The sequence below is a fragment of the Schistocerca piceifrons genome, chromosome 2 (assembly GCF_021461385.2).
Source record: "Schistocerca piceifrons isolate TAMUIC-IGC-003096 chromosome 2, iqSchPice1.1, whole genome shotgun sequence".
NCBI lineage: Eukaryota > Metazoa > Arthropoda > Insecta > Orthoptera > Acrididae > Schistocerca > Schistocerca piceifrons.
In genome coordinates this window covers 558,974,850-558,993,127 of record NC_060139.1, presented here as the reverse complement: position 1 = coordinate 558,993,127, position 18,278 = coordinate 558,974,850, and the positions used below count along the sequence as shown (strand labels likewise).

The 18,278-nt window shown below is 44.5% G+C and overlaps 1 protein-coding gene across 2 annotated transcripts in view; it reads left to right on the top strand.

Annotated features, from left to right (window-relative positions):
* Window positions 1-18,278, top strand: part of LOC124776248 (protein FAM43A) — a 604,461-nt gene that overhangs the window by 561,137 nt on the left and 25,046 nt on the right. For both annotated transcript variants that reach the window (XM_047251115.1, XM_047251113.1), the window contains exon 4: window positions 1,201-1,451. In XM_047251115.1, coding sequence (XP_047107071.1) covers window positions 1,201-1,451 — 251 coding nt within the window. The remainder of the gene's footprint in view (window positions 1-1,200; window positions 1,452-18,278) is intronic.

Here is an 18,278-nt window from a genome sequence, read left to right as displayed (position 1 = left end):
CATCCTATCATCCTCATCGACTGCAGGTCGCCGAAGTGGCTTCAAATTGAAAGACCGGCACCCGGCGAACGGTCTGCCCGACCGGGTGCCCTAGCCATACGATAAAATAAAATAAAAATATTTGTCTTCGTCTCTGAGCATTGCGTGTATGGTCTGTTCAGTATTGTTGAGGCTTAAGTGTGAAGTGTGACTGATGGTGATATAGTGTCCGCAGAAAAAGATGTGTTCTGGGTAGCCTTCATTCCTACATGTGCACGTTGGTGTCTGCCTCAGACTCACGCGGTCAAAATGCATGGGATTAGGGCCGTGTCCTGTAAAGTAGTGGATCATACCGCGGCTGGGATCGACATGTTTTAGTCTCTCTCCTACATCAGGAAAGAACTGGTGTAGCCTGCAGTCGCTATCACCTGTGTCCCACTCACCTTGCCGGTTATCTATACTCCAATTTTTTAAATGGCTTTTCGGTCCATTGGTACTCCAGCGATCTTTCGAACCTGGTTGTGCCTTCCCACCTTAAGCCAGTACATAGCCGCTCTATACCTTATTGTAATATCTGTTGCGTAGATTCCGAGCACCGCGCAGAGAGATTCCACTGAGTACTGAAAACTGCCGATAGACTAAGTAAGCTGTTCTTTCGTCCTCGTCTCAGATGGTCCAGTTTGTTGATAGGCTCAACCTATGAGCCCATGTGCTGGAGGCGAAGCTAATTGCCGACTCGAAGAGAGCAGGATGGTATGTCCGCGGTAACTGACAGGGGGAGTTTAAATTCATCAGAATTTAGTCTTGCCAGTTTGTGTTGTTTTTTCTACTTTCTTTGTGACAATGCGCATGTGTTCATGGAAATTTTGATTTTCGTCTGTGTGTACCCCAAGATAACGTGTGGTGACTGCTTGTTTTAATGTTTATGTCCCCTAATTTAACACTAGGGTTTCTCTGGAGGTACCCTTTCAGTTAGATGTATGTTGTTTTTTATCGGCTACCTTGAGTATGTTGTTGTGACACTGCTGTGGTATTGTTTTGAGTGTTCCATTTGCTCTTTCTTCTAGATGGGACCTATTGTTAGCAGACACTACGATCAAAAGCTCGTCTGCGTTTGCAACTCCATCGGTCGCTGTTGTTTCCTCCAGTAGTTGTAGGAGGGGTTCAGTAGTGATGTCCCAGAATATCTGGTAGTGACGGTTGCCTGTTGGTTGGTTGCAGGGGAGGGCTGCGTGGAGAAGCCGGTGTCGACGCTGTGGCGCAACTACACGGCCAGCGCCAAGGCGGACGTGGCGATGAAGGTGACGGTGACGGGCAGCGGGCTGAAGGCGGTGACGCGCGAGCACGGCCTCACCGAGTACTGGTCGCACCGGCTCACCTACTGCGCCGCGCCAGCTGCCTTCCCGCGCGTCTTCTGCTGGGTCTACCGGCACGAGGGCCGCAGGCTCAAGCAGGAGCTGCGCTGCCACGCCGTGAGTACTCCACTCTCTCTATGAGCACCCACTTCGTACCAAAGCCCCCCCCAACATAGCATCAACAGGGTAGCGCTACATAAATTCCACAGTTTCACGAACAACATTCGCCGTCCGATGTGGCCAAGCGGTTCTAGGCGCTTCAGTCTGGAACTGTGCTGCTGCTACAGTCGCAAATTCGAATCCTGCCTCGGGACTGATGACCTCAGATGTTAAGTCCCATAGTGCTCAGAGCCGTTTCAACCATCTGAACGAACAACATTCATCCGAAAATCAGCTGTACCATGGAGTTCGGAGAGTGAGATTCCACTGGCATTTTTAGATGTGTTCACCTACAGAAGACTTTGTAAGCTTACTAACCTGCTTTTACGTCGATAGTAGTTCTGCTTCTCTTCGATGCCAGGTCTCCTTCTGTAATTTGATTTAGTGAAACGTATTTTAAATAACAAACGCAACACTGTAGAAACCATTAGGGGCGATTAGTAAGTAATGCAACATTTTTTTCTGAAGCAAGTTGGTTTTATTCAGGATTCCAATTCACCATATTATTTCCCACTTTTTGGCTATAAAACCCTATTTTTCAACATTATCTCCATTCAATGCGACCGCGTTGTGCCACATTACTGGGAGGGCCTGTATGCGCGCATGGTACCACTCCACTGTTAGACGTCGAAGCCAACCTCTTGTTGCATCAATAATCTCCCCACCATTCACGTACTGCTTCCTGTGGAGTTTATCCTTCATTGGAAATCGGAAAGGGCGATATACTGGCTGTAGGATGGATCAGAAAGAAAAGTCCATGAGAAGGAAAAGTGTAGCAGAATACACTTCACAGTTGATGGTTGCTCCATGAGGGAGGACATGAAACAGAATAACCACTTCAGAATCCCATAAGACCATCACCATGACTTGGCCAGCTCAGGGCACGGATTCGAACTTATTTTCGGAGGAAAGGTGGTATGACACCACTGCATGGAATGCTGTTTTGCTTCCGGTTCTAAGTGATGAATCCATGCTTCGTCGCCTGTGACGATGTTCTACAAAAAATTGTCACAAACAGCCTCTTACCGCGCAAGCAGTTTCGTACAGATTGTTCTTCGTTGTTCTTTAGGGTCTTCTGTTAGGCGGCGCGGAAGCCAGCGGGCACACACCTTTGAGTACCCCAACTGGTGGGCGAGTGTGTCAGCACCATCAACAAAGATATCCAGTTGTTCAGGGAGGTGCTTGATTGTGATTCGTGGATCACCTTGAGTGAGACTGTCCGGACGTTCGAACATTGCAGGAGTCTCAGCCTTCCGGCCGGCTCGCAGGAGATCGGAAGGTCTGCTCGACCTTGTTGTGATGATGACGCCGGCTTCGCCCACCATTCACCGTGCTTTTGTTCACTGCCAGGCCTCCGTAGATATTCTGGAAGCACCTATGGACATCAGCGAGCTCTAGTTCCCCGCAAAAAAAAAAAAAAAAAAAAAAAACTCAGTGATAGCGCTCTGCTTGGCACGCACCTACGTTGCAGACGCCATTTTGAAGGCTACGTATAGTGCCGCCACCTACAGGAAATTCGTGAAACATAGGGACTTCCGCGGAATTTGTTGCGGGACATTGTGGAAAGTTACTGATTTTTTTCAACCTATAATGGCCGATAAAAATTGTTACATTAGTTAAGTTGCGGTCTCTTGACGTTTATTGACTACGGTAATACATCTAAGATCAGCTTATATTCAATTTAGACGTATCGTATACCCCAAATCAGCACCTACACAACAAAAGTCTCAAAAGGTGGTGAAATTGTCTTCACTGTGGAGTTCTAACAAACACCGTGGCGTTGGTTTTAATCACTTAGTCACCTCACATGGTATCTGTACACACGAAAGCAATTATTAATAATGTTTACAGTTTGGTAGCAGACTGACGTGTAAATATACTGGTGTTCACGTTAGGGATCATTACTGCAGACATAAATTATGCTGTCTACCTTCTGAAAATCAACCTAGGACTGGCTGTGACTGGTATCAGTTAGCGACACAGACAAGTTGACAGATTAGCCATTAGGTATGACCACTTATAGATGCGCGTAAGATTAAAAATCAAAATTTTTTGCTATACATGTAATATTAACATAAGAGAGACACACATCAAAGGACACAAAATTGTAGTAAGGAAAAGAGCAAGTCTGTACTTGTCTAACCTGTAGTACCAGAAAAATTTCAGACCCCACCAATAGTTGCTAAAATGAAAGTTTCAAAATCGAATAATTAACGTCTTCTAGTAGAACAGGGCTTTTTTTTTTTTTTTTTTTTTTTTTTTTTTGGAACCAGAAAAATCTGGACTACGGAGCTATTGTACTGAATTTAGGAAAAGACCATTATTTAGGATTAGAACAGTCTGCAATATGAGAACTTGGATACGAACAATTTTTTAAATAGGAATTTTCTGGTAAAACTGAAATATTTATGGAGAATAGGAAACTGAAAGTTTTTAAATGGTCAATATTAATTTATTAACAAACACCTGTTTACTCTGTAAAACTGCCTCCTGCACGTGTTCTTCAGGGATCGAAAGTCATGTATATTCTTTTAATTAAATTCTTTCCATATTAACTAACTATAATATTATCGTTAGTGATTGACAAATTATACAGTAAGTAAGTCTCACTCAAATACAGCATGATTAGGAAGATAGCTGTTTTAAGTAACTGTCTCATTTGTATTTCCCAGCCAGCCGGAGTGGCCGAGTGGCTCTAGGCGCTACAGTCTGGAACCGCGCGACCGCTACGGTCGCAGGTTCGAATCCTGCCTCGGGCATTGATGTGTGTGACGTCCTTAGGTTAGTTAGGTTTTAAGTAGTTCTAAGTTCTAGGGGACTGATGACCTCAGAAGTTGAGTCCAATAGTGCTCAGAGCCATTTGTACCATTTTATATTTCCCACAAAATGAGATAAAATAATGTAAAACATTATATTGACGTCACGAGTGGTACAAGAACATGTAGTATGGTTCCACGTTGCTCTGTTACAACCTGATAACACTCTTTTGCTTAGACACAGACAGTACCCAGGCGTCGCCTTCCACCACCAGCACCCAGAACACAATGAAGGTGCTGTGAATACAATGGCTTCTCGTTCATTCCGCGTCAGTGACAATTAGGGTCTCACCGGTCAGACCTAAATTTGCTTGGGAAACATTGACTGCCAGCGGCTATGACGCTTTTCCCTAAAAATACGACCTTGGAGGAGTCATACCACACAATATCCACCAGTACATCAATGCAATACAGCTACAGCCAAACTTATATATACAACTACAGAAATCGGTAATTATTGATACATGTTCAATTAGCCGAAAGTTCCTAAATGCAATATAATGTATACCGTACAGTTAAAAGGAAGTCACGCTTGATCAAGGTCCGCGTCACTTTCCGTTTTTGACCAGACATAACGTCTGAGAAAAGAAAGAAATAATAATAATAATGCAGGCATGAAGAACGTAAAACATCGTGCACATCTTGTCAGGCTACCGTTTTTGTGTACAGTAACCAACCACATACGGTAGAATGCTCACGGAAAAACGGTTTAAGTACTGCGTTTTTCAGTCAGCACAAGATAAGACTTCTTTCGCCCTACAATAGAGGTGGTCTGCCGTCTTCACACTGCGGGAGCACCTGAAGTGAAATGTGGTTATGTTCAAATACAGGGTGATTATAATTAAATTTTCAAACCACTGTAGAAATAACACCACTGGTTAGAATGACGTCAAGATTCAACGGTGTATTATCGGAGAAGGGGGAAACCGTATGGCAGAAGAAAAATACGAGGATTGGAACTTAAATAGTGGCAGCTATTTATTTACAGCTTCGTACAAAATAAATACGTGTTTAAAAGTTTTACTGGCCTTCAGAGTAGTCACCAGCATCGTGTATAGCCCGTTACCAGCGATTTGGAAGTCGTAGGATACTCTTAGCAGTGCCAGGTGTGTTGACAGTTCGAGCAGCGCGGTCTATTGCCGGACGAATTTGTAGCAGTTCTGAAGCGAATACCGTGAAGTGTTTCCTTCAGATTAGAAATCGAGTTGAACTCACGAGGGCTGAAGTCAGGAAAGTGCAGTAGGTGGTATAGCACTTAGCAGCCCCATCAGTCAAACAAATCAGTAATAGCTTGCACTGTACGTGCTTCAGCATTGTTCTGCAAAATGACGGTCTGGTCCTGCAGAAAGTGTCATCACTTCTGTCTCTAAGCTGGTCGTAAGTTGTGTTCCAAAAATGAACAGCATAGAGACAGAAGTGATGACACTTTCTGCAGGACCTGACCATCATTTTGCAGAACAATGCTGAAGCACGTACAGTGCAAGCTATTACTGATTTGTTTGACTGATGGGGCTGCTAAGTGCTATACCACCTACTGCACTTTCCTGACTTCAGCCCTCGTGAGTTCAACTCGATTTCTAATCTGAAGGAAACACTTCACGGCATTCGCTTCAGAACTGCTACAAATTCGTCCGGCAATAGACCGCGCCGCTCGAACTGTCAACACACCTGTCACTGATAAGAGTATCCTACGACTTCCACATCGCTGGCAGCGGGTTATACAGGAAGCTGGTGACCACTTTGAAGGTCAGTAAAACTTTGAAACACGTATGTATTTTGTACGAGCTGTAAATAAATATTTGCCACTATTTAAGTTCCAACCCTCGTAAATAGTTACAAAATATAGCAATAGATGGCGCTGTAAGCATCATAATTTAATGGTGGTGACTACAAATGACGAGTGAATCATACCACAAATGCCCAAGGTGTACGTCTTACGTTAAACAAACTGCACTACTCAGTATGCATGAGTGTACATGGCTGATCCTGTTAGTTACGTAAGCCCATCCACCACGCCAAGGTCATATTTCCCATCCGAAGTGATATCAGGTTTTAATTGTCCTGAGGCCAATATCCGCATAAAAAGCATCATTCAAAATCAAATCGCAAAACGTGTTCAATATGCTGTCCACCGTTTTATGCAACAAGTTGAAATCGAGTAACAACATGTTCCACAACTGATCGAAGTGCTTCTGGGGTCACGTTCAGAATGTGTTGCGCAATGCGTGCCTTCAATGTAGCTAATTTTTCAATCGGAATACTGAACACATCATCTTTCAAATAGCACCACAGCCAGAAGTCACACGGATTAAGATCAGGTGATCGGGACGGCCAGGCTTTAGGGAAATGGCGGCTGATAATTCTAGCATTTCCATAATAGCGCTTCAGCAGCTGTCTAACTGAAATTGCAATGCGCGGAGGTGCGGCATCTTGCATAAAAATGATCATATCCACACATCCACGCTGTTGGGGAGGTGGAATGACGTGGTTGCGCAAAAGACACTCAAAGAGCTTACCAGTGACGGTACTGCTAACAGGACCGGAAGCACCTGTCACTTCGAAGAAGAAAAGAAAAAAAAGAAAAAAAATGGCACTATGATAAATGATGCACTACACGTTTACAGACAACCACTCGTCCCCTCCTGCATTGCTATGGCCATTGCTTCCACTGACGTCGAATCAAATCGTTTCCTCCCTCTACCAGGTTGCACACCAAAAGAACCCGTCGTTTCGCATTTCCGTATCATTTCTCCAGACCCGCGACAGTCATCAGAGCAACGCCTTTACTGAAGCTCTTAAGTGTCCGTAACTTCTGCAGAGCGATGAGTGCACAGTCATCATTCTTGAAATACAGCTTTACAAGCAGAGCGCGATCCTGCATTGAGTCTGTAATGGCGAACGTCGCGGACGCGAAAGGAGGAAAAGCCGCGTACCCGGCGTGTTTATACCAATTTCAGTGGATCGTGCGCATGACAGGTGTTTTCATTTACGTATTCTGACACATACAGCGCCATCTATTGATCAATTTTCACACTATTTTTTTCTTCTGCCATACATTTTCCCCATTCTCCGATAATATTCTGTTGCAATGTGACGTCATTCCGACCAGTGGTGTTATTTCTACAGCGTTTTGAAAGTTTAATTATAATTACCCTGTATATAACGGCGAAACACGAAGGACAGGAAAAGAGAGTATCAAAGAGCAAGAACGCCGCACACGCGTAAGACTAAAATTAGTCAGCGGTAACGGAGCACCAAGAAGAATGGACAAGGTTACGGGTTTTAAGAACGTACGCGCGCTGGTCAGAGAAAGCAATATTTATAGAAGTAAGTTTCGGGAAGCAGTCAAAACGTGGAAGAATGAGTTGAATTAGAGTAGAGTCTTCGTGGATACCTGCTATCCAGCAAATGAGTACCAAAATAAACAGTTACCGGCATACAACCGAGGCTGCACAACAGCAGTATTATTTTGGATACTGCTGTCAGTATTTATTCAGCGACGGTGGTGCACAATAACATCCGGAAGATATTTTCCCAGTAACTCCACATCTCCGAAAAAGCGCAGGAAAATAGCCTTTTGGAAGAGAACGCGACACTGTCTTCCGACAGTGTTGAGCCATCCACGGACACCAGTGGAATCCTGATTCAAAATGGTTCAAATGGCTCTAAGCACTATGGGTCTTAACATCTGACGTCATCAGTCGCCTAGAACTTAGAACTACTTAAACCTAACTAACCTAAGGACATCACACACATCCATGCCCGAGGCAGGATTCGAACTTGCGACCGTAGCAGGTGCCGGACTGAAGCGCCTAGAACCGCACGACCACAGCGGCCGGCGATCCTGAAGAAGATCACAGCAGGGGAATCGAAAGTCAAGCAATGAAGAAGATTGAGTAGCAGCGTGACTTTGCTAAGGACTCAGAAGATTTTATCAGCAATGTTTATTCTGTTGGTTATCGTGTCGTAATCCGACGTCTACCTAAAGTTTCAAATGAAACTACATTGACGGAAAAAAAATTCACAACATCAAGAAGGATTTGTGCGACATAAGAGAAAGTTGGTAGGTGTGTTTCTACATCTGAAAGATGATGACTCTTCCAATTTTGCGCCCTTCGCATAAGAGTGGCACCAGCAGCGCAACTATCAGAGGGTCAATCAGGTTTGCTTTAAATAAAGGCGTTAGTCACTTTGAGACTGAACGTGGTGAACTGATATTAGTCAAGAATACCTTTAACGCGACAAAGAGCCCACTAACAGCGCCTCACTGGGTTTGAATGAGAGCCTGTAATAGGGCTACGAGGAGCTGGATGTACCTTCTGCAATATTGCGGAACGACTCGGTACGAATGGAGCCCCTGTACGTGATTGTTGGCAACGGTGTTCACCGGAACGTTGTACAGTCGCAAGAAGACAGATCTTCGGACGGCCACGTGCACTACCGAGAAAAAAAACCATCGTGTTTGGCGTACTGCTCTGGCGCATCGTACTGCAGCAATATGAGCAGCAGTTGGCACCACAGGAGACAACGAATCGTTGCAGTCGCTTCTGCAGCGACAACTCCGAGCCAGACGCCCTGTAGCGTGCATTCCACTGACCACAAACCACCACCATTTGTGACCTTCACGGTGTCAGCCACTAATAACAATATAAAGTTTTACAAGAACTTTTCTCTTTTAAAACAAAGAAACCCCTAATCGAACCCACTCCCGTGAAAACTGATCGTCATGTGAGTGCAGGCATCATTTATCATGTGGATTTTCTGTTGCCCATATTCGACAATTCTGTATATTGACATATCCTGTGAGATGGAAGTGGGCTTCGTCTGTCCACAAGATCTTCCGCGGCCAATCATTGTCCACTTCCATGTGAGCAAGAAATCTAATGCAGCAGTCTCTTGCTGGCAGGTCAACAGGAAGCAACTCGTGGACATGGATAATTTTGAATGGATAGAAAAGGATGTTTCGTACGATTTTACGAGGCGTGCTCACGGGTATGTCCAATGTTCTGGCAATTCTCCGTGCACTACACGTTTACACACAACCACTCGCCCTGGACGACTAAATGAGATACGACGCATGCAGATCGATTATTACGCAGTCTGCCTCGAATATCGATTCTCTAAATTTACCCATCGGAGAGAGCTTAGCTAGAACAATGCCTCTTGTATTCCAGACTCTACAGTTAAGTTTCTCTGAGCATTTATGTAACATTACAGTATAGGATATAACGATCTCTTATGATTATAGTAATCCTAATTGCTTCGGTGGATGCCGTTAAACCTTACCGATGCGAACTTCAAACATTCGAGCAGTATTCTAGAACAGATCGCTAAAGCGTCTTATATGCGGATTACCTTCGCAAATGTATCACATTTCCCCATAATCGTTTCAACAAATCTGTCTTCCATGCACGCTCCCTATTACTGGTTTGACGTGTTCCTATGTTTCACATAGCTTCGTAGTATTTAAACACTGTGACGGATTGCAGACCTTTACTACTGCTTTCGCTATGAGATGTTAGCATTTAAGATTTTTTACTTGTACTACATCACTGAAAATCATTTCCCCCTTTGATTTGTGGAATGAACATTATCATATTACTTCCTTTATGGGTACGTAAAATCTACTGTAGTTTATATGACATGTTCTCCATCCTTCAATATGGCGCCTCTTTGACTCTGTGGAACGAAAAATCTAATCTCTCTCTCTCTATTTTCTGTTGCACAATACTTGGCATCTATCTATATTTAAAGGGAGTTACCACACAGTAAAGCAACTGGGAATACAGTTCTGAATTTATTTGCAATCATCCAACGTCGCCACTTCTTTAGGCCGGCTTGTATAGCGTATTGGTTTCTTTCAGTCAACAATTATTTAGGCCAGTCAAATTCTTGGGAAGTTACCCTACACAATCTTAATCATACAAAATACGATTGCAACCAGAATAAAGTTTTCACGACTCACATGCAGGTGTAGTACACGACTTCTCTACCACCAAGGCGAATGAGAATTTCAGCTACAGGAAGTGTATCCACCCACGGAATGAAAGGAAGCAGATGGACAAGCCATAGATTAGTGTTAGCCCATCATTGATAGGCCTTTCCACGCTACAGCAAATGCTGAAGAACAGGGAAATTGCCATGACAGACCAACGTAGTAATTTCTCTCAGATGTTGCCATCATTGGTGTTGCATGAACTCGCTGTATCGACACGACAGAGGCAAGTGGCGCAGTCATGAAGGTAGTGGAATCGTATTGGGGAAAACGACGGTTGAAATTCTCGCCCAGACATCCAGATTTAGGTCTTCTGTGGATTCCCTGAATCGCTTAAGGCAACATTGGAATGGATTCTTTGGAAAGGTCGACTGCCTTCTACAATCTGAGCTTGCTGTGGGCCTCTAAGGGATTTATCGCCAATGGGACATTAAACTACAGTCTTCCTTTCTCAGTATCGACTTTCTCTGCCCGGGGACTGGGTGTTTGTGATGTCCTCATTTCATCATCATCATCCGTGACGGTGGCTAGCTTGGGCTGTGTAAACAAATTGGGCTGTGTGAGAATTAGGACTGCGTATAGGCGCTGATGACGACGCAGTTGAGCGCACATAAAACCAAACAACATCGTCTTCCTCAGTATCGACACCAGGCTCGCAGAGAATGCGTCATTTACTATACCAAAATTCGGTGCCGTCGCAGCTCGCGCTGTCTGTTGCGCTTTCTTCCTCCCGTAACCCACAATGGCATTCCGCTTAACAGTCGTTTTCGACTCTGAAAGATGAGATGGATGAGAACTTAATAAACTACTTGCCAGATTCGACGCCTTCATTTGAGTAAAATCGTTGCCATGTTTTATTAGGTTTCACGACACCGATTCCAACATATGGTACTTCTTAATTATGCAGTTCGGTACCAGATGATTTTCTTGGGCGTCACACATTGTAATTAAGGATTAAAAAGTCTATGGATTAACAGCCAAATGGATCAAATGCTATACAAAAGACCAGTTCCTCAAAGCAAGTATGCAGACATACTTATGGCAAGAAGAAAGTATCAGAAATTTTACCGACGTAGATTACGGAATAGCTATTAAGCACTGCGACAGTGATTAAATGAAGACTGAATAGAATAACATTAAAGACTGTACACAAAAAGCAACGGTTACAACAGTCGGAAGAGAGAGAGAGAGAGACTGACAAGAATAGGGGTTGAAGATACTGAACTCAGAGACAGAGTAAGCCGAGAAAGCAACCCAAAAAACATTTGAATTTCCACTATAAAACAGAACACAAGAAACGGAACATCAGTTCAAAATATGCGATACTGCGTTAAACAACTAACAAGAAAAGCACAAACAATCGTAGGAATAATTGATAAAAGACGTTGAACAGCATGTACTCGGTGACTGCGTGACGATGTTACGAACTTTCAGGGATGATGGAGAAGGGTAAATGTATCAATCTGAGGTAACGGACCCTGGTCCTCAAACGACCCAATCGCAAATTATAAGCGAAAATCATTCTGATAACTCTGACAGTGAACCTATTCTACCGTAAGCTCTTTCCTTTCCATGTTGTGGGAGGAGGCAACACTGAACAAAACAAGAAAAACGTGCAGTACACATAGGCTCTGAAGTGCATCTCTTAAGAGCTATGAGTACTCCTTCACGTTAGGTCCTGTGAACGTCTCTCTTCCGTTATACAAGAGCTCATAGCTCTCAAGGTATGTATTTGAGACACAATGATTCCTAGAATTTTGTTTGCTTCGTTCCTGTCATTCGTCTGGACATTGGTAGTTCCTCCTGGGACAATAGTTATGCCGGTCTTGCGCTATGGCAGTGAATCTGGGATTGGAAAGAAAAGAAGATCTGGAAAAGATCTAGAAAAGGTTGTCAAGGAGTGGCCTTTTAAGAAATGAGAATTTACTACCCTATACTGAACTCGAACAACACAGTGGAAAATATAGAGAAATGAAGGCAATATCGTAAACTCACAGAAGAAGACAGAATCAGAATAATTTTAAACAAGCCCTCAGGAAAAACGGACGTTGGGAGACTCAAAGTAAGGTGTTCCTGAAGATACCACTGGACGACTGATCTCTGAGGAATGAAAACGCTGAAAGAACGTACGTTTCTTGGAATTTTGATGCGGTCGCAAAAATCGAACTCTAAATAAAGATCATAGCCGCCTTACTCGGACGCTGTATGTCCTGGCAACTTACAGCTGTTTGTACCATTTTTCGACGTCTGAAAGAGTTGTGTGTGTCTCATACTGAATCCAACTAGTAACTCCGTGCTTCCATATGAACGCTGCTCCGCTAGCTTCAGTAGGCCGCCCTCCTGTGGGGCAGTGCAGGAGCGACACGCATCAAGATGCTCCAACCAGCACAGAATTAGGCTATGCGCCTGGCGCCCCATCTGTCCAGATTACTCCTCTCGTAACTGTCTCACGATATAAGAGACTCAATAAGATGGGTCGCGAGTTTATTTTGCGATGAGTCGCATCACTTCTCCAACCAGATGATCCAGTGAAAGATCAAAAGAAACAACGCAGCACCTAAGGTTGTGGGATCAACTGGATAACTAAGTGGGAGGAATATAAGCTGTATAAGCAGGAGGAAGTTTTTAAAAGAAGGCCAACCAAAAACAAATTTCTACATCTACATCTACATTGATACTCCGCAAGCCACCCAACGGTGTGTGGCGGAGGGCACTTTACGTGCCACTGTCATTACCTCCCTTTCCTGTTCCAGTCGCGTATGGTTCGCGGGAAGAACGACTGTCTGAAAGCCTCCGTGCGCGCTCTAATCTCTCTAATTTTACATTCGTGATCTCCTCGGGAAGTATAAGTAGGGGGAAGCAATATATTCGATACCTCATCCAGAAACGCACCCTCTCGAAACCTGGCGAGCAAGCTACACCGCGATGCAGAGCGCCTCTCTTGCAGAGTCTGCCACTTGAGTTTATTAAACATCTCCGTAACGCTATCACGGTTACCAAATAACCCAGTGACGAAACGCGCCGCTCTTCTTTGGATCTTCTCTATCTCCTCCGTCAACCCGACCTGGTACGGATCCCACACTGATGAGCAATACTCAAGTATAGGTCGAACGAGTGTTTTGTAAGCCACCTCCTTTGTTGATGGACTACATTTTCTAAGCACTCTCCCAATGAATCTCAACCTGGTACCCGCCTTACCAACAATTAGTTTTATATGATCATTCCACTTCAAATCGTTCCGTACGCATACTCCCAGATATTTTACAGAAGTAACTGCTACCAGTGTTTGTTCCGCTATCATATAATCATACAATAAAGGATCCTTCTTTCTATGTATTCGAAATACATTACATTTGTCTATGTTAAGGGTCAGTTGCCACTCCCTGCACCAAGTGCCTATCCGCTGCAGATCTTCCTGTATTTCGCTACAATTTTCTAATGCAGCAACTTCTCTGTATACTACAGCATCATCCGCGAAAAGCCGCATGGAACTTCCGACACTATCTACTAAGTCATTTATATATATTGTGAAAAGCAATGGTCCCATAACACTCCCCTGTGGCACGCCAGAGGTTACTTTAACGTCTGTAGACGTCTCTCCATTGATAACAACAAGCTGTGTTCTGTTTGCTAAAAACTCTTCAATCCAGCCACACAGCTGGTCTGATATTCCGTAGGCTCTTACTTTGTTTATCAGGCGACAGTGCGGAACTGTATCGAACGCCTTCCGGAAGTCAAGAAAAATAGCATCTACCTGGGAGCCTGTATCTAATATTTTCTGGGTCTCATGAACAAATAAGGCGAGTTGGGTCTCACACGATCGCTGTTTCCGGAATCCATGTTGATTCCTACATAGTAGATTCTGGGTTTCCAGAAATGACATGATACGCGAGCAAAAAACATGTTCTAAAATTCTACAAGAGATCGACGTAAGAGATATAGGTCTATAGTTTTGCGCATCTGCTCGACGACCCTTCCTGAAGACTGGGACTATCTGTGCTCTTTTCCAATCATTTGGAACCCTCCGTTCCTCTAGAGACTTGCGGTACACGGCTGTTAGAAGGGGGGCTAGTTCTTTCGCGTACTCTGTGTAGAATCGAATTGGTATCCCGTCAGGTCCAGTGGACTTTCCTCTATTGAGTGATTCCAGTTGCTTTTCTATTCCTTGGACACTTATTTCGATGTCAGCCATTTTTTCGTTTGTGCGAGGATTTAGAGAAGGAACTGCAGTGCGGTCTTCCTCTGTGAAACAGCTTTGGAAAAAGGTGTTTAGTATTTCAGCTTTACGCGAGTCATCCTCTGTTTCAATGCCATCATCATCCCGTAGTGTCTGGATATGCTGTTTCGAGCCTCTTACTGATTTAACGTAAGACCAGAACTTCCTAGGATTTTCTGTCAAGTCGGTACATAGAATTTTACTTTCGAATTCAATGAACGCTTCACGCATAGCCCTCCTTACGCTAACTTTGACATCGTTTAGCTTCTGTTTGTCTGAGAGGTTTTGGCTGCGTTTAAACTTGGAGTGGAGCTCTCTTTGCTTTCGCAGTAGTTTCCTAACTTCGTTGTTGTACCACGGTGGGTTTTTCCCGTCCCTCACAGTTTTACTCGGCACGTACCTGTCTAAAACGCATTTTACGATTGCCTTGAACTTTTTCCATAAACACTCAACATTGTCAGTGTCGGAACAGAAATTTTCGTTTTGATCTGTTAGGTAGTCTGAAATCTGCCTTCTATTACTCTTGCTGAACAGATAAACCTTCCTCCCTTTTTTTATATTCCTATTAACTTCCATATTCAGGGATGCTGCAACGGCCTTATGATCACTGATTCCCTGCTCTGTACATACAGATTCGAAAAGTTCGGGTCTGTTTGTTATCAGTAGGTCCAATATGTTATCTCCACGAGTCGGTTCTCTGTTTAATTGCTCGAGGTAATTTTCGGATAGTGCACTCAGTATAATGTCACTCGATGCTCTGTCCCTACCACCCGTCCTAAACATCTGAGTGTCCCAGTCTATATCTGGTAAATTGAAATCTCCACCTAAGACTATAACATGCTGAGAAAATTTATGTGAAATGTATTCCAAATTTTCTCTCAGTTGTTCTGCCACTAATGCTGCTGAGTCGGGAGGTCGGTAAAAGGAGCCAATTATTAACCTAGTTCGGTTGTTTAGTGTAACCTCCACCCATAATAATTCACAGGAACTATCCACTTCTACTTCACTACAGGATAAACTACTACTAACAGCGATGAACACTCCACCACCGGTTGCATGCAATCTATCCTTTCTAAACACCGTCTGTACCTTTGTAAAAATTTCGGCAGAATTTATCTCTGGCTTAAGCCAGCTTTCTGTACCTATAACGATTTCAGCTTCGGTGCTTTCTATCAGCGCTTGAAGTTCCGGTACTTTACCAACGCAGCTTCGACAGTTGACAATTAGAATACCGATTGCTGCTTGTTCCCCGCATGTCCTGACTTTGCCCCGCACCCGTTGAGGCTGTTGCCCTTTCTGTACTTGCCCAAGGCCATCTAACCTAAAAAACCGCCCAGCCCACGCCACACAACCCCTGCTACCCGTGTAGCCGCTTGTTGCGTGTAGTGGACTCCTGACCTATCCAGCGGAACCCGAAACCCCACCACCCTATGGCGCAAGTCGAGGAATCTGCAGCCCACACGGTCGCAGAACCGTCTCAGCCTCTGATTCAGACCCTCCACTCGGCTCTGTACCAAAGGTCCGCAGTCAGTCCTGTCGACGATGCTGCAGATGGTGAGCTCTGCTTTCATCCCGGTAGCGAGACTAGCAGTCTTCACCAAATCAGATAGCCGCCGGAAGCCAGAGAGGATTTCCTCCGATCCATAGCGACACACATCATTGGTGCCGACATGAGCAACCACCTGCAGATGGGTGCACCCTGTACCCTTCATGGCATCCGGAAGGACCCTTTCCACATCTGGAATGACTCCCCCCGGTATGCACACGGAGTGCACATTGGTTTTCTTCCCCTCTCTTGCTGCCATTTCCCTAAGGGGCCCCATTACGCGCCTGACGTTGGAGCTCCCAACTACCAGTAAGCCCACCCTCTGCGACTGCCCGGATCTTGCAGACTGAGGGGCAACCTCTGGAACAGGACAAGCAGCCATGTCAGGCCGAAGATCAGTATCAGCCTGAGACAGAGCCTGAAACCGGTTCGTCAGACAAACTGGAGAGGCTTTCCGTTCAGCCCTCCGGAATGTCTTTCGCCCCCTGCCACACCTTGAAACGACCTCCCACTCTACCACAGGTGAGGGATCAGCCTCAATGCGGGCAGTATCCCGGGCAACCACAGTCGTAGTCCGATCAGGGGATGCGTGGGACGAGCTGGCCGTCCCCGACAAACCCCCATCCCGACCCCCACAGTGATGCCCATTGGCAACAGCCTCAAGCTGTGTGACCGAAGCCAACACTGCCTGAAGCTGGGAGCGAAGGGATGCCAACTCAGCCTGCATCCGAACACAGCAGTTGCAGTCCCTATCCATACTAAGAACTGTTTTGCTAAGAACGTGTGAACTAATCTACAGAGAGCGCAAACAAATCGACAAAATTTAAACGGTTATTAAAATACAAGATTGCCTAGTAAATGCAGTAATGCTGCTACTTGCGCACTGCTGACACTGCTCGGCGGCGGAAGGAGACTAAGCGAAATTACACTATTCAGGTACTAAAACACGATGCTACACTCTCAAATACTATAATACGCCCGAAATTTATGAATTAAACAATGCAAGTACCAAAAACACGCAAAGAAATTAAGAATTAAACTATGTAACAAATGAGTGAGCTAGGAGTATACGACTTGCTGCTCAGCTGCTTATCCAACGGCGGCAGGGAGCACACTGACTGCGGCCAACCGACACTGGCCGTTCAAAACAAAACAGTAGACAAACGACTACGCGAATTTACACTATTCAGGTACTAAAACGCGATGCTACAACTCTCAAATACTATAATACGCCCGAAATTTATGAATTACACAATGCAAGTACCAAAAACACGCAAAGAAATTAAGAATTAAACTATGTAACAAATGAGTGAGCTAGGAGTATACGACTTGCTGCTCAGCTGCTTATCCAACGGCGGCAGGGAGCACACTGACTGCGACCAACCGACACTGGCCGTTCAAAACAAAACAGTAGACAAACGACTACGCGAATTTACACTATTCAGGTACTAAAACGCGATGCTACAACTCTCAAATACTATAATACGCCCGAAATTTATGAATTACACAATGCAAGTACCAAAAACACGCAAAGAAATTAAGAATTAAACTATGTAACAAATGAGTGAGCTAGGAGTATACGACTTGCTGCTCAGCTGCTTATCCAACGGCGGCAGGGAGCAAGGAGTAAGGAACAATAAGTAAACAGAGAGATTTGTGAAATCCGCTGCGCTGCAGGGACAATGGCAGCCCTGTTGAAGTTCCTGGTAGACAAGGCAAGCAGATGAAGCCTAGTAACTATGCCCTGTGTTCAAAGCAGAAGAAACCACATTCTTATTTTGTTTGTATATTGTATGCAGATATAACAGTACGGATAATACATAATTCTATCAATCATAAAATAGACACAAGATGTGATGCGAACACACAGCGCCTCATTGTTGCATTGATGCACTTCGTCGAGATGATGATCTTCAGTGTAAAACATCCAGTCAGTCCTGAAGAGATTGTTCAGCTCATAGTTGGCGCCATGTCGTAGGATTCGTGATCACAGTGGTGGTAAAAACTTCTGCAGTTCACCAACAGTGGTAAGAAAGATATAAAGTACGTTAGCTTTGTCATTGGTACCAGCTGACAAACTGCACCTTGCAGCGCCAGACCTGAACGTGACCTGCAGAGGAGATCGAGACAGGCACCCGTCAATAAGACACTGTGACCCAGGCAGTTTTTTTTCATTTATTAGAATTTTCAGCTGCCGTAATTGCTAAGTAAT